Source organism: Trichoplusia ni, chromosome 22 (assembly GCF_003590095.1).
Source record: "Trichoplusia ni isolate ovarian cell line Hi5 chromosome 22, tn1, whole genome shotgun sequence".
Classification (NCBI taxonomy): domain Eukaryota; kingdom Metazoa; phylum Arthropoda; class Insecta; order Lepidoptera; family Noctuidae; genus Trichoplusia; species Trichoplusia ni.
This window is the reverse complement of record NC_039499.1, coordinates 2884544-2899633: the sequence shown is the minus strand read 5'-3', so window position 1 is coordinate 2899633 and position 15090 is coordinate 2884544. Positions and strand designations below refer to the sequence as shown.

General features: G+C 39.6%; 1 protein-coding gene across 4 annotated transcripts in view; it reads right to left on the bottom strand.

Annotated features, from left to right (window-relative positions):
- LOC113504627 (myelin transcription factor 1) overlaps positions 1-15090 on the bottom strand; it is a 201290-nt gene that overhangs the window by 6909 nt on the left and 179291 nt on the right. For 3 of the 4 annotated variants that reach the window (XM_026887032.1, XM_026887033.1, XM_026887034.1), the window contains 8 exons: positions 7993-9014; positions 7199-7271; positions 6842-6882; positions 6111-6269; positions 5435-5711; positions 4539-4736; positions 3729-3826; positions 2795-3008 (listed from right to left, as the gene is read on the bottom strand). In XM_026887032.1, the coding sequence (XP_026742833.1) occupies positions 2795-3008; positions 3729-3826; positions 4539-4736; positions 5435-5711; positions 6111-6269; positions 6842-6882; positions 7199-7271; positions 7993-9014 (2082 nt within the window). Of the gene's footprint in view, positions 1-2794; positions 3009-3728; positions 3827-3898; positions 4063-4147; positions 4359-4538; positions 4737-5434; positions 5712-6110; positions 6270-6841; positions 6883-7198; positions 7272-7992; positions 9015-15090 lie in introns of all 4 variants that reach the window. The other variant, XM_026887035.1, reaches the window with a different exon arrangement.

Sequence of the window (15090 nt, the reverse complement as noted above, 5' to 3'; positions counted from 1 at the left end):
TAAATGAGTATTCCTGCGCGTGATATTTTTTAATACTGGCATAACACTCAGTCTTAAACTAAACATAAGAAAGAATGAAAAAAAATTGGTAGGATAATGTACTCGATTATAAAATAAAGATAATAAACAAACGGAAAAAATAAATATGATTCGAAGTTTAAAATTTGCACAGTGTAGAGGTTGCGAGCGCGGAATCGCATTGACGCATTCAGCCAGTGTCCCCGCTTGCCTGCGGTGCGTCGCGAAGTTGCCAGATATGTGGCCGGAGCCGTCGCAGCTCTCCACAGGACACTGGATGAGCTCCCTTGACTCCCGTATCCGGTAACTCAGTTTCCCATAAAAGTCGTCGCGGTGATAGCTAGCGTGAATAAATACATACTTAACAGTATTTGAAAATAAAAACAAAACATTTTTTTTGTAACATAATAAATGATTATTTTTTGTCGATTTTAATACCATTTATTTTCGATAGTATTCCAGTCCTGTGCTCGGAGAAGTCACGAACAACCCTAGAGTTTGTAAACTAGAAACTTTGCTTCCAAAAACGTTATCTAGGTACGTGAAGCGAAGTTTTTGAATGTTTACAAAGTTGGTATTATTAGCTACTTGCTGTTATGTTTACGTATTGGATGATAGAAAACTATAAAAAAAGTTTTTAGAACACAGTTTAAAGTGGTAAAACAATTTTTGTTCTTACCTATTCCGCCGCATATCTGCACAGTGGTCGTTATTAACGGTTATAAAGTGGCACAAATATAATTTAAAGTCCGTGTATCTTATCGTTCGTGTGTAGTTAGTTATCTGGCGTGCGCGCAGCTCGCACGGCGCGCCTGCGCGGCCGCCGCCGGTATATTTAGACTGATCCACCAAGTGTGACTTGTGTTACGTTCGAAAACTTGCAATAGAGCTATTCTAACCTAAAATAACTTCACGTTGAATTAATTATTCTAAATGAAAAAACTAATGCGCGTCGCGGGATATCACAGTACCTACTTATAGTTTGAAGTGGGCCATTTTAATTTTGTTGGTTTAAATTATGTAGGTATTATTGTGGTTTATATTAAACGGAATATTTCTTTAATTTTAATATTGTAAATAGAGAGTGTTTCTTTTCTAATAAATTAGTTAACAATCAGTTATTCATGTGTATTATTTTAATTAACCGCTACGAAAGCAAGCAAATTATGTATAATAATTAAAATTATAATATATATTTAATTAAATTGTCTCAGACAGTTCAGTATTTTTTTATTTGTTGATTTTTGAGTATCGGATTTCTTTCATGCGCTATAATATATTGTTAGTTACTGAAAACATAAAAAAAACCATATTTTTTTATTAAATACCAATGTATCGCGTTGCTTTATTATAACTATAAAGAAAAAACAAAGAACATTAATATTTCCAATAGAGTATAAGTATTCACTGCGTGAATCCGAACGCAACGCGTGCAGAATACGGCTACTCAAGGCAGCCGAGTGTTGAATGTTTTCTCTTACGTCACTCATTTTGTGTCGATCAACAAAAGAAAACACGTTATGAGAATTCAATACAAGTCGAGCACACTTGTGCAACAGCTGCGAAGGGGCAAACGAATTTAATACCGTTTTTTTTTAAACCAACTACTTCGACACAATAAATATTTATACGTACAAACGTTGGATGAATAGACGTGTTTCCTCTGCCATGTCCAACTATTGACTAATCTTTTTAAAATTCGTAATTAGAATGATATTGTCGTCATGGAAATGTCAAGTAAATTATCTTGTTATATCGGTAATTAGCATTAAATTAAGTATAGTTTTGTTTGAATATCTTTGAACAATTTCTGTATTTCCTGCGTTAAGGTAATCAGCTTGCTCTACATTTCTGTGGAATTTAGAGCGGGTAGACTTAAATAAATATATGTTTGGATGTATCTAAAAGTGTGTTGCTTTGTTTTTGGCAATTGCACGTGTTACATTCTGTGTGAAAACTGTCTTCGACTATTTACAAAACAATTGACTAGAGTTCTACTCATAACATTATGCAATGGTTCAAGTGGATATGCATTAGCAAGTAGCAATTAATGTAGAATAAAAAACTTATTACTTTTTCATCCGCTACCTAATCTAAATTGTTATTGTGTTATTTGTGTATATTTATGGAGCAATAATGAAAAAATTAGACATTAATAGATCCTAACACTAATTAGCAGTACAACTTATGAGCTGTTCAGTCAAGTCTAAAATTCAAGGGCATTGACCCCAGAGTAAATAGGAATATACGAAGTTATCTAGTCAAGTCTATGTAAGAAATTTACCTCAAAGAAAATAGTAATATTTGAAGATTTCAGTTCCCGTAAGAAGAGTTGAAGAAGCAATAAGGAAATGTGCTGTTTCCCCTATTGATTTTAAGTTATTTATTCGTTATTTAAATGTATTGCTATGATAATATTATACACGGAGCGACGGCCATCTGACCTCCGCAACTCATACAACAAGACTAGAAAAAATTACAAAATCTGAAGTAAAATATCATGTACCACGGCTCTGATTGGTTGCAATCATAGAAATCAAAAACTTTACTATTTAGATTTCTATGGTTGTGATATTTTAATGTTGGTCAAACAATTCTTGGAACACTCAAATGCTTGTCCTACGCGGGGATTGAACCTGCGACACGTCGCGCACGGTGCGTTTGACATGGTTACCTCAACCACTCGACTATCCGTGTAATCTAGAGTTCTTCACTTAAAAATAAAATTTATTTTTGTTTTATGTTTTTACGAATGTATAATTGGTTTAATATTCACCTGCTGTCTTTAGGCTTGTCGTGCGGCGCGTGCGGCGGCGGCATGTAGCACGGCGGGGAGTAGGGCGGCGCGTGCGGGGGGTACGCGGGCGGCGGGGGATACGCCCCGCACTGGTACTGGTAGCCGCCGTAGCCGGCCGCGGCCGCCGCTGCCGCGTAGTCCGGCTGGGCCAACCCGTACCCGGCTACAGGGTGTGGACTTACCCCGCCGTAACCTAGGATAGTGTTGTTGCTATTACCCCGGATGCTATAGGTTGGTTGTATAGGAGAATCTAGAGCTACCGTTGTCCATTAGTGATATTTTTGTTAACTACTTATCTAAAGAATAAAAAGTAACAATTTTTTTTCGGTCAGTTGATATTGAAACAACTTATAATTTGATAGAGTGTACATTGACGAGCGATGTTTTCATTACTGAATTATGTGCACACAGAGTATAATATTAAATATTCAATAATTAGTATCAACCCTACGTTGTGAGATCGCATGAATTATAATTATTCCAAAAACCTCAGAGGGCAAACTTTCGTGTACATTATAAAATTACTTTCACTCATGTTTTCCTACGGCATACATGTACAGCTCACGCTGAGCGCCGTGAGAATTCAGGAGCTATTATAAATTTTAATTAAAGCTTCGTACACAGTGATCCACAAAAACCGCGGTGTACAGTGGCATGTAACCGCACGCGCGGCGCGGAGCCGACACCCGCCCGGATTACCGCGCCACCGCCACCTCGCTGCGCCGGGGAGCCATTACCGCGGTCGCGTTTTAATTTGTACGACGTGTTTTACGACACCGATGTGCACACGCCCTTACACGGAAACATGTTCAAAATATGGGACATACGATAGCTCGTTAAAAGGATTACATTAAAGCAAAATGAGGTAAGAAAATTGTATGCCCTCGTAATGATTTGGATAATGAACGCTTACCGGCGGTGTCTCGATGGTAGGCCTCCAGGTAGGGGTGGCTGCCGCCGCTGTCGGGGGTTGATTCTCGACTGTAGGAGACGCCGCCAGGGAAACCTCGACTGTTGAGAACAAAAGTATTAATATCCAACATTTTTAAATATTGAGGTAATCCTATGAATTATTCGCCTCACCTATGTGGTAAACGGGAGACGCTAAGGTCGAGGGTTTGGCCCTGCGGACTGGGCACCTGAGGACTGGCTGTGAGCTGGGGCGAAGCTCCCGGCTGTGGGCTGCCCCGGGCTCCGCCCCCGCTGCCACCACCGGCGCTTGTGTACACCGGCGATGCGTATGGACCCTGTTATGAAAATTGATTTAGTTTGGGCAATAATTCAAAAGGGCCGATTATGTTTTGTTTAGACCTTTTCTATTCTTTTCCTCACCTGTGGACTACCACTAGACGTGGAAAGATCTATGGCGGGGCGTGGGTCGCGCGGGTCCCGCGGCGTGGGGCTGCGCGGTCGCTGCGCCTGCGCCGCGGCGATCTTCACCGACAGGTTGATCGCGGAGAAGCCCGGGGGCACGCCGGGGCCCATCGCCGCCACTGCCCCCACGCCACCTACGCCGCTACCAGCCTCGTAGTGGTACATTGGTCTGGTGGACACGGCCAATTTCGACAATTTCGTAAGAGAAATAAACAAAAACCGAAAATCTAAATTGTTCTTTAATTGTCTTTAGCAATAAGATAGCTTAATGTCAATAGGATTATGACAAAGGATCTAAGTATCCCGTTTACCACATAAGCGTTTGACACTGGGTGTGTATGTGACCTACCTAGGGTATATGGGTCCGGAGCTGGTCTCCTGCTCGGACTGGTCGGTTTTCATGGGAGTAGGAAGGTGGGGGTCGTGGTAGCGCTCTTCCTCCCAGCCGTAGGGGCGTTGCGGGCACTGCGCCGGGTCGTAGCGCTCAAACGCCGGAGCGCCTTCGTAGCACCTCGACTCGTAGCCGTACCGCGCTTCGTTCATTTGACTACGAATGAAATTACCATTTCAGACTTCATGAACATAGCACACTGTTTCTTCTATCTTTTTACACATTTTACACATTCTACATTCGCAGTCCTATCTTCTAGGTAGGTTCTAGTTGAATTACAAGTCAAACAAATGTAACCTACTTTCTCAACATTTTTGGTCATCGTCGAAATTAACACGTAAAGAACAGGCGTGGCCAATGAATTGCTTAATTATTATTGTTTATACCCATTTCCAATTAAATGTTATGATGTAAGTGGCAGTAACTCTTCCTAATTATGTAATGCAATTAGGATGACGAATGATACACTGAAACGCTTTTCTAAATTAACCTTTAACTTAAATGAGTTATATCTTAGTCGTACATCTGGCGTCATTTGTATAATGAGAATCGCGTCAGTGATGCAGTTGCTTACATTGTATCAACATTAGGTTCCGAGCTCTATGTACACGGTAAAGAAGTTCTTATTAAAAATGCTCTTAAGTACTACCAGTCTCACCAATCAAGCAAGAAATAAAATAATCATATGATAAGTTAAAGACCAAGCAGAAATGACCGACGAAGCACTGAACTCTACTTTATCTTTTTAATTATTGCCTCCTCAACAGGCTGAGTCGTATTCTCTATATCTCAGTTTGACAGCTTCACCACACTATTTCTATCCGTGTCTGTGGTATTGAAGAAGCACGTGTTACCTGTAAGAGCGTACGTGGTCGTCGGGCGGCCTCTCGTACGGGGACCTCTGGTCGGGCGGCGCGCCGTAGCCGGCGTGGCGCGTCTCCATGGCGGGAGAGTCGCGCTCAGGCTCGGCCGCCTCGCGCTTCGGCACCAGCAGCTCGGCTTCGCGCTTCACGGCGGGACTGCGAGGCGACGCCTCGCGCTCCCGGGATACGCTACCCGATGAACTTGCTATGCTCTCTTGACTCACGATTGATGATTGGATTGGATGGGATACTGATGGTAAATGGGTTCCTGTGTCATAAGGTATATCTAGTTTTAAAATCTCTAAAGTGAAGATGATAAAGTCTTATTTTATTTTAAGTATCGTTCTAAGAATATCGGCCGAAATAATGGAAAATAGCTATGTGTCGTTCGAAAATGTCAACTGTCTCTACACTCCACTTGACTGTAACATCAAAACATCCTTCATCATTACTGGCTGCCACAAGGCTAGGCTTCAATCGCTGAAGTGTCTTAAAACACAAGAAGTCTGTTCACACTGCATTCCTAACCAAAACTTAATTTCCGAAAGAGTAACATTGAATACCGAACCGTAACTTGATTTTAACTGACTAATGGTACGAGTGTTACAAGAAGTAGAGCACTTTTATCTATCATACAACGCCATCGCACTCGTGGGTCTATCCTTACCAGATGGCCTCGCTCTCTGGGACCTGGCGGCGGCCTTCCTCGCCGCGGCAGTGGGGCACCCTGACAGGGAGCGGTGCGTGCTTCGGTTGGAGCTGACGTGGCCGCGCCCGTTGCAGCCCGGCGTGGGGCACTTCAATATCGTTTCGTGCAACGCCAATACTGTGTAATGACGTCACTTGTCAGTTACGATTGTCTAGATGGGATTCCGTAAGTTGTTTAAATGTTTATTATTTTCCAAAGCCAGCTAAATTATTTACAAACTGAAGTGTAGACCTTCAGGCTTATATTATGTGGGAACGGGGTATCATTAATAGTCGATATAATTGAGAAGGTATTTAGTCAAAATGATTGACTTTATTGATTCTAAAATATATAAAACAAATTATCACTTTATAATATATAATAGACTATTGAAATGGCCTTGGAATTGACAGACAAACGCAAGAAAAAAAGAAAATAAGAATAGTTTGCATAATGTAAGCATTAATTGTAATTATTTACTAAATACTATGGGGGAAGCTTATAAACTACATCAGGCACAATGTCCTTTGATCATTTATTAAATTTTACTTCAAAAGCGAATAAAACAAAAAAAGTAAACGAATAAAAACTAAACAGTAACTCAATATCAAACTACGGAGAACTCTTGCAACATCTAGTACATTCTAGAACATAAATACAATGCAACTGAAATGGTTAAGCTTTACTCTTTGTAAATAGTAGTTACTTACTCTCGGGAGTGACTTTATCCTTTCTTGGACATCCTGACAGACTGAGGGAACAAATGAACATCAGTATTGAACCTTTAATAAGTAAATGTTGCTTGAACTAACAGTACACCTAAGCATCTTTATCATGTAACGGCAATTCAAAGCAAAGGTGCTTAGCTGTTGCTTGTACAGTTTCAATTACGCGCTAGAGTTGAAGAGTACTTCACTTTCAAAGTAATAAGTCTTTCGAGGTGTTCAATACGTACGCTATGAGTATAAGCAACAGCTTTACGTACAGCGAGTTTTATAATCTCGACCGTGAATCGAGTGTCTCGGGCGTTTTGTAGACACTGAAAATCATGATAATCATCGACTCACCTCCTGTGGTGAGTGTATAGGCCGGTGACGTGGCCCTGCCCATTGCACCCGGGTGTGGGACACTTGTTGCCTTCTGTGAACAAATCGAGCGGTGCACAAATTAGTGTTGTCCTGATGAGCGGGCGGGGGCGTGCGCGATCGATACCGGCGGGCGTGCCGCGGCCGGGGCGTACCTGCGCGGCCCCGCCCCGCGCCAGACCCACCCCACGCACTACTTAAAAGAAAAAATAAAGAACCCGAAGCGGCTGCGCGCTTACTACACATTTTTCTTTCAGGAGAAGCGGGGCGGCGCACCAACGCCCCGCCCACCGCCTGGCCTGACCCGTTTTTATTGCTCGTCGCCTGACATAAAACCAGCTATCGCCCGGCAACACGAGGAAAACGTTTAGGTATCTTATATACGTTATCGACTTAGGTGGGAGTATAACCTTATTGTGACCGTCTCCTACTAAATTATGGAGACGTCTTACAAATGAGACATGATTTGTTGCCAGCTTTGTAACAAAGTCGAAATCATACCTACTAGCTTTAGCAGAACGTTTCAAATAATATCAAACGAAGGCTAGACAACATTGGATGGTGGCGATAGATTAAGTTTTATTAAAATGAACATGTTACAAAACAATGCACCGTTACATGACAGCTGTTTTCAACATCGACCCGGCTACGTTATGAGATATCGCGAGACGGCCTTGAAACAAACTTGAAGTTAGTTCATAGCGTGGAGTTCTGTATTACGGGCAGGTCGTTAAGAAAGTTTGGGTATCGTTGTTTGAGGTGAGTGCGGCTGGTACCTCTCGACGGCGGGGAGAGCGCGTTGAGCGGGCGCGAGTCGCGCGCGGGCTGCGCCGAGGGCACGGTGCGCGCCTCCTGCAGCACGGTGGCGGCGCGCGAGCCCGCGCCCGCCGGCTGCAGCACCGTGTACTGCTTCGAGCCCTTGTGCTCGCGCTTGTCGTGGTCGTTCGAGTACCCGCCGAAAGGCTCGCTCGGCAGCGACGTATTATGCAGTCTATGCTTGACTTCGGCAGGCGGCTTGAAGGCAGACTGCGTCGAGTAAGGTAGCGCCGCTGTCGCTGCCTTGTAAGCGTTGTACAAAGATTGCTTGTTGACTGAAACCATTTCTCCTTTTCTTTTTGGCTTGATGTCCTCATCGTACCTATCATCGCATCTGTCAGACATATCGATCTCTAGTTCGTTGGAAGACGAGTCGACGAGTTCGTCGAAATTTGGCGCTTCATAGTGGTTGGAGTTTCTGCTGTGTCTGTCGTAGTCGTCACATTTTTCTATTTCTATTGTAATGAGATTCCTCTTATCGTCGTGATCAGTGATTCCGTTTAAGTGTTCGTTGTGAAGGCGCATGGTAAAGCTCTTGTGAGACACGTCCGACGATTGTGAAGGGGAAGACGGGAGCTTTTCTGACCTTTTGTCATCGAATAGGTTTTCGAAACCGTTGGCATCTTCGTTTTCCTCAGTGCAGTGCGTCGGTTGTTCCCTTGCTCCCCAGTTCCCGGACAGAGACCGTAGCGCTGCCTGAGTTTCCCGGATAAGCGTTTCATCATCGACCTCAGGCTGCCGCATGGGCTGTGGCCTGTGCATAGGAACTGGCCGGCGCCTAATGTCCGGCTCCTCCCGTCTCTCATCGTCCAGCAAGCGTCGTCTTCTTTTGCCATGTAATTCCTCCTCGTCCATGGAGCCCTCGCTACTGATGCGCTCTAGGCGCCTCTCGTTATTCCTAAAGGTTTCTACATCCACGCCAAACTCCAGCCTTCGCTTGTTGATTTGCGACAAGGAGGCTTGCGCGGTTAACGGCGCCGTCCTGAAACAAGATACACAGTCAGAAACGTCCCCGTATCCTGAAAATATAACAAATAATAACACCAATAAATATAAATGAGCATTGTACTTGCGATTCGATTTTCCATCCACAATCAGAATATTTTTACGCGGAAATGATTCTCGGCGTTTCCAATCGACGGATCACATTAGAAGCACTTTGTTGTTATATTTATTTGCACAAAAATCGTTCCCACGTAAAAACCATTTCACTCAAGAGCTTTCAGACCAAATAATAATTTTGACATCGATGAAGACGTAAGACCAATATAATAGATCGGCGATGATATGCGGGCAAAAAAATTTGAAGTTCATAAGGCGTTAAATTACTTTTGCAAAACTATAATATAAATATTTGTTTAAAGCTAGGTTATTATGCATTTGTATCTAACGTATGGTCTACACGGTCGGCCGCGATTCGAAACATATCGGCTGATTACCGTAGGAGCCAAGGAACGTCGCACCACGCATTTCTGATAGATATCTCACGATTTACGTTAGTATTTTCTTGTTATTAAACTTTTGTTCGTTAAATTAAACTTTAGGCAAAACTTTTCCAGAAAAGTTTTTGAAGTAAGTATGTCAACATGACTATTTCTGTTTGCTTTTTATTGTTTCTTATTAGCTTTCAGATCTTTTCGTTTGAGGTTGTATAGCGTGTTTATTTAAATGCGACCTTTTTACATTACGGAACCTCTTTTGATAAAATCTTATTCCTTAGTATTGCCATGTGATTCATATCTTTAGTAGTATAATTAATATACATTGCTAGATGAAAAAACGTTTAATACACACATATTGAAGAGTTTTCATAGCATTGTAAGGTTTTAAACACTTGTTCTTTATTCTTTTTATTTTATTCTCATATTGATATTTTTTCTGTTCATTCATAATCCTCATTCTTATACATAAAACCAAAGAATAACACACACACACACACACTCACACACACAGCACACGCACACAGGAACAAATCAAATACCAACTTTCGTCGGTTTCTTCTCCACTCTAACACGTAACCAAGATTCAATCCACGTTCATTAGTTATGTTCAGGACAACACACTAGAGTTGAACAGACAATATCGTCCTCAATATAATCGCGTTTTCCGAGCCCTACAATAAAGTTAAAGCCATAACTCCATAAAGCAATCCGGCCTGATTTATTGATCGGCGATTTTCTCTCAAAGTTGTGCAATATGCGCCCGACTCGACTTGAGATAGTAATCGATGGTCCTCGAGTGAGGTACCTTCGGGGGAGCCACCGGAAGGACGGAATACCGATAGTACGACGCCCGGCAAACATTTACGTACGTGAGGTACCCCAAGTCGGTAGCGATGCAAACCAAAATTACGTAAACGTAGAACGTTTTCAGTCGACGGGATTGGGTCGGAACGTTGGTTTTCGCGTTCGGGTTGTATACGTATGTTGGCGTAGGGTAATTAGATAAACCCTGAGGGCGGTAGATGCTTAACCGGTTTAAACTAGTGCTCGTGCGGACCTTTATCAGCGGGTGGCGAGTGGCGGGTTATCTCGGGGCCGCGTTAATTGTAATGCCTGGAGATTAGGGTGCGATATAAGGGCGGTCGCGGCGCGAATGTGCGGAGCCGAACGCGCCAGGATTACGGAAGATTCCGAGATGAGACGTGACTGGTTTATATGGCGAATTGATACTGTTTTGGTTACGAAACGCCTTTGTTGTGCTAGTTAATTTGGAACGACAACAGTCTTTAATTACGTATGATTAGGACCGTTGTCGTTATTTAAAATATTAAATGCTGTAACCTTGGGTTCCTTAACTTGATTTGTATTTAATCATTGTTTTAGTAGAACGATTGAAATTTTACTTAATTTTGCTATAAAGTTTTACTTTTAATAATACGATGACGTAATGCCTACTGCCAAGAACGTATTTAAAACATATATGTTCGACTGCACATTACGGAACATAATGTAGGTAAGAAACGACTGTTCCCCAAGAAAGCTTCTATTGTTGAAAATCTCATTTTCATAATTTCTCATAATTCCTTCAAACTCTATTATAATTCCTTAGAAAACGTGAGGTAAGCGGTGCGTCGAGACCCTTTCCCGGGCCGGAGCAATAATAAACACGCGTCGACCGCCCGCGGGCCCCTCAGACGTGGCGGCTTCCAAATTCAAATTGCACCTTAGAATTCTTAATTATTGAAATCATAAATCAAAACGTGCCGTCTGCGCGGGCGACCATAAAATTGTCAGGAGAGGGGGTACGAGGTACGAGCAAACTCAAGTGTGGTAGGATTAAGACATTATCACTTTTCTTTCGAGCAGTCGCGCCCTCCTTGGCCTCGCTCGACTGTAAATCAGCGAGTAAATCCTCTGGATTAGATTCATAGAGTTGCCGCGGCCTGCGGATCGGGCGCCGGCGATAATGGCGTCGTGTGCTTGCGTGATTTTGCTTTTAAATCGACTCTCCGAGAAAGATAAATACTCTTCCAATTTAGCTCCAGCCTTGAGTTCCGTTTTAACGGCTTTAAGAAAACTTGGTTAAGTTTATAGCGAATAACATCTGAAGCTCACTGATAACAGGACAGCGTGTTTGGATGAAAAGTTACGCCTTGATTCTGATCTGACATCAAAACATGTTTTGATCTAGACACTACGTACGTACTCTACGTTGGGTTAACAACCGTTGTTTTTTTTTAAAGTTTATTGGCACTATATCCTCAGGTTTCGTCTAGTGACTACGTATTATTCAATTTACGGGAAAATGTTAGAGTAAATAGAATGCCGTGACATTAATTTTAAATGAAATCTGTTAACATCGTCTTATTCTCAAATTTCAAAGTATATAATGTAATTATTTCTTAATTTTGACCTGAGCAGAAAGTTTCTATACCCGATTCAGAATTCTCATTCTTAGTACCACTAACAGAATAATAACTAACACTAAAATTTAGCGTAATACGCTAAGCCTCTGTTTATTTCTCAACTTTTATTTAAATCCTACATCATTATATTTCGTGTAAATAACCTCCGATTCAATCAACCGATAATGTCTTTAAAATCAAAGTCATGAGTCAATTCAATTCGCAGAGTAGCTGAATTGATACACCAGTTATCGCTTGCATTTTAACTGGTGATCAAACAGGGGTGCATGAATGGGGTTTCCGCGATTGCAGTATTGACATACCGAGTACGCTCGACGAATCGCATGTAATATAATCGACTCATCTTTTTATTATGTTGGCAGGTCCGTTGTAATTAAATGACGTATTTAAAGAAAGGAGGTTGGAATAGTAAAATTATGGAAAAATTCAGCGTTAATTATTTTGAAATGAGTTGTCTTTAGTCTTGTTGGAGTATATTTTTATTTGTTACACGTTAAATACTGCATGCTCAAAAAATAGTCAGGTAAAACGGGTAGACATAATTTAAGGCGTCATGTAAATTTAGTTAATTTTTTTTGACTAAAAAGTTTTAGTCAAAAAAGGTTATAAATGAATTTTCAATTCTATCATAAAAAAGCGTTTTCAGAACCCTGATCTTATTACCTTGCCGGTTGTTTGTGACTGTAGTTTAACACCGATAATTTTTTTAAAGCAAGGAGGGTGTTATTTCTACTAGCTTATGTTGATATAGACTTTTCGCAGACATTTAAATTTAAAAGTCTAAACACAAATAAAACCCTATAATTTATACCTTTTGTTACATTGCATGTTATGTTTTTATTCAAATTTTACAAAAAATGTATTTAAGGCAAAATATATAATTCATGACACCTTTTTTTATTCTACGATTATTGTTGAAAAAGGTTAGTCATTCTATTGTTATTAAAGACTGCTGGCCTTATGCAAAAGATTTATTTTACGGTTCTAATTTTAAATATTTTAAAACGTATTTTGAATTAAATTTATATTATAGTGCGACAAACAAAACAATTATTTTTCATTGTTAAACCCAATTTCATCATGTGAGTTACAATAAATCTTCTAGAATTATTGTTATAATTTACTTTATGTACGTGATTTGCGTAATGAATTTATTTTCGATGTTTTTCTATGCCGTCAATGTTTTTATAATTAATGGATTTATCTTCTAATATATAAAATTCCCGTGTCACGATGTTAGTTACGGTACTCCTCCGAAACGGCTTAACCGATTTTTACCAAATTTTATATGCGTATTCAGTGGGTCTGAGAATCGACCAACATCTATTTTTAATACCCCTGAGTGTCAAGGGTTGCTCACACAAAAAAAAATATTTTATTTTTTGGACGAGTTTTTTTGTTTTTACTTTTTTATAATGTGGCATTAAAGAATACATACAACTAGGAATCATTTATTAGGAAAAACAACGTTTGCTGGGTCAGCTAGTTAAATTATAAAAGTTTTTGATTTTTATGACTATTGAACTTAGAAATCATTCGAATTCTAAAGATGGCGAAGAAATAATTGAGGTAGACGGAAGATACATCGTTTTGCCCTTCGGTAAGTTAATTACGAACTTATTTTGATATTCAGCGTTTTGCGAATTTTAGGATGTTTTATTTTCAATAGAAGTTGTGATTTAAATTATGTAGGTATTAGGTTATGTTCTAGTAATAAGAAAAGAAAATACGAGTGATACCTTACTTTTACTTACTTATGATTATTCATTGTGTAAAGCTTTTAATTTTTTTCAAAGAGTTTAACGTAAACTAAGTTTTTTAAAACCGAATTGTAGCGAGTCACCAAATTATTCAAAGCTAATAAAATGCTGTTTACAACTAGTTATTTCTCTGTGGACGAAACAAAAGATTTTCGTATAGTAGAGTATATTCGCCTTTAAAAATATCAATAAAGAAGTAAAAGCAGAACCCTTGTAAAGAGTTCTTCCATACTTATTTTTATCAAAATTTTGTTATTGTTCGCAGAAGACACACTCGCAAGTATACTAAATGAACGCAAATAACAAAAACACTAGGTAACAGAAAATTTGTAACTTATAATTCAGTACAATTTGATCTAAATTCCGTTTTAACAAATAATCATATAATTTCCTCCCACTCAAATACTCATTAGTTTATACAAAAAACTTTAAATAAAATACTCCTTTTACTCCACCCTCATTGCGTCCGATCGATTTTCAACCACGAAAAGCAACATATGAGTGCAAAAATCAATATCGCAATAGTTAAAGTGAGTTAAAATAAGTGGGGTAATAGTACCGCGGTGCATTGTAACCGGCAGACTCGCTCCCTCAGACCGGCCCGATACGGGATAGGGCTGGCAGCTACAGGGAAATGTTTTATAATTTCGGTAGAATGGGAATTCATTTTAGACAGGATTTTTTTTATCACTGTATAAAGTGTTTGTTACTTTTTTCTTTATGTTTTTCACATATTTTGTTTGATTCGTCATAAGATAGATCATTTTTTGTCAAGATCCGACTGATCCAACCAAGATCCGAAAAAAAAAATACTATTTTTGTTTGCAAGTGTCAAAAATCTATTTTCTAAGTGTTTCGTAGCTTTAATAGTGTGTAAGAGTCGGTGTGTAAATACTTGTTCAAATAGTAGATTGTAAAGTCGATGCATATATTTTTAATAGTCGTAATTTGTTCTGGCTGTTTTATCCGTTCGAGAATATAATGGATCTATTTTTCATTGAATTATATGATCGGTTACCGTTTGTCTTTATCATCGAAGTGATTTAAATCTTTGGATTTTGCAATATTTTAACACTAATATGAGACTAAATAGACTTATACACCGCAATAAAATATAATAAGAAATTATCCTGTTAACGCATTTCTTTTCTATTCTAAATAAAATTTAATTTCTGATTTAAACAGTTAAATTAAATTTTTTAACAATAAGATTTTCAACGCCCTTTTTTACTAAATTGTCATGTTTCGTTGAGTCTTCACGAAGCATTCTTAACACTTCCATTGTTTGGAATATAAACATATCTTCAACATCTACTCGAAAACTACAATATAACTGAAACTACTAGTTTCTCCACGAAAACATTTCAGAGCAAAACACTCTACAAACGACGTAAAAAAATATAATTTTCTTACAAATTGCCAGGTGATAG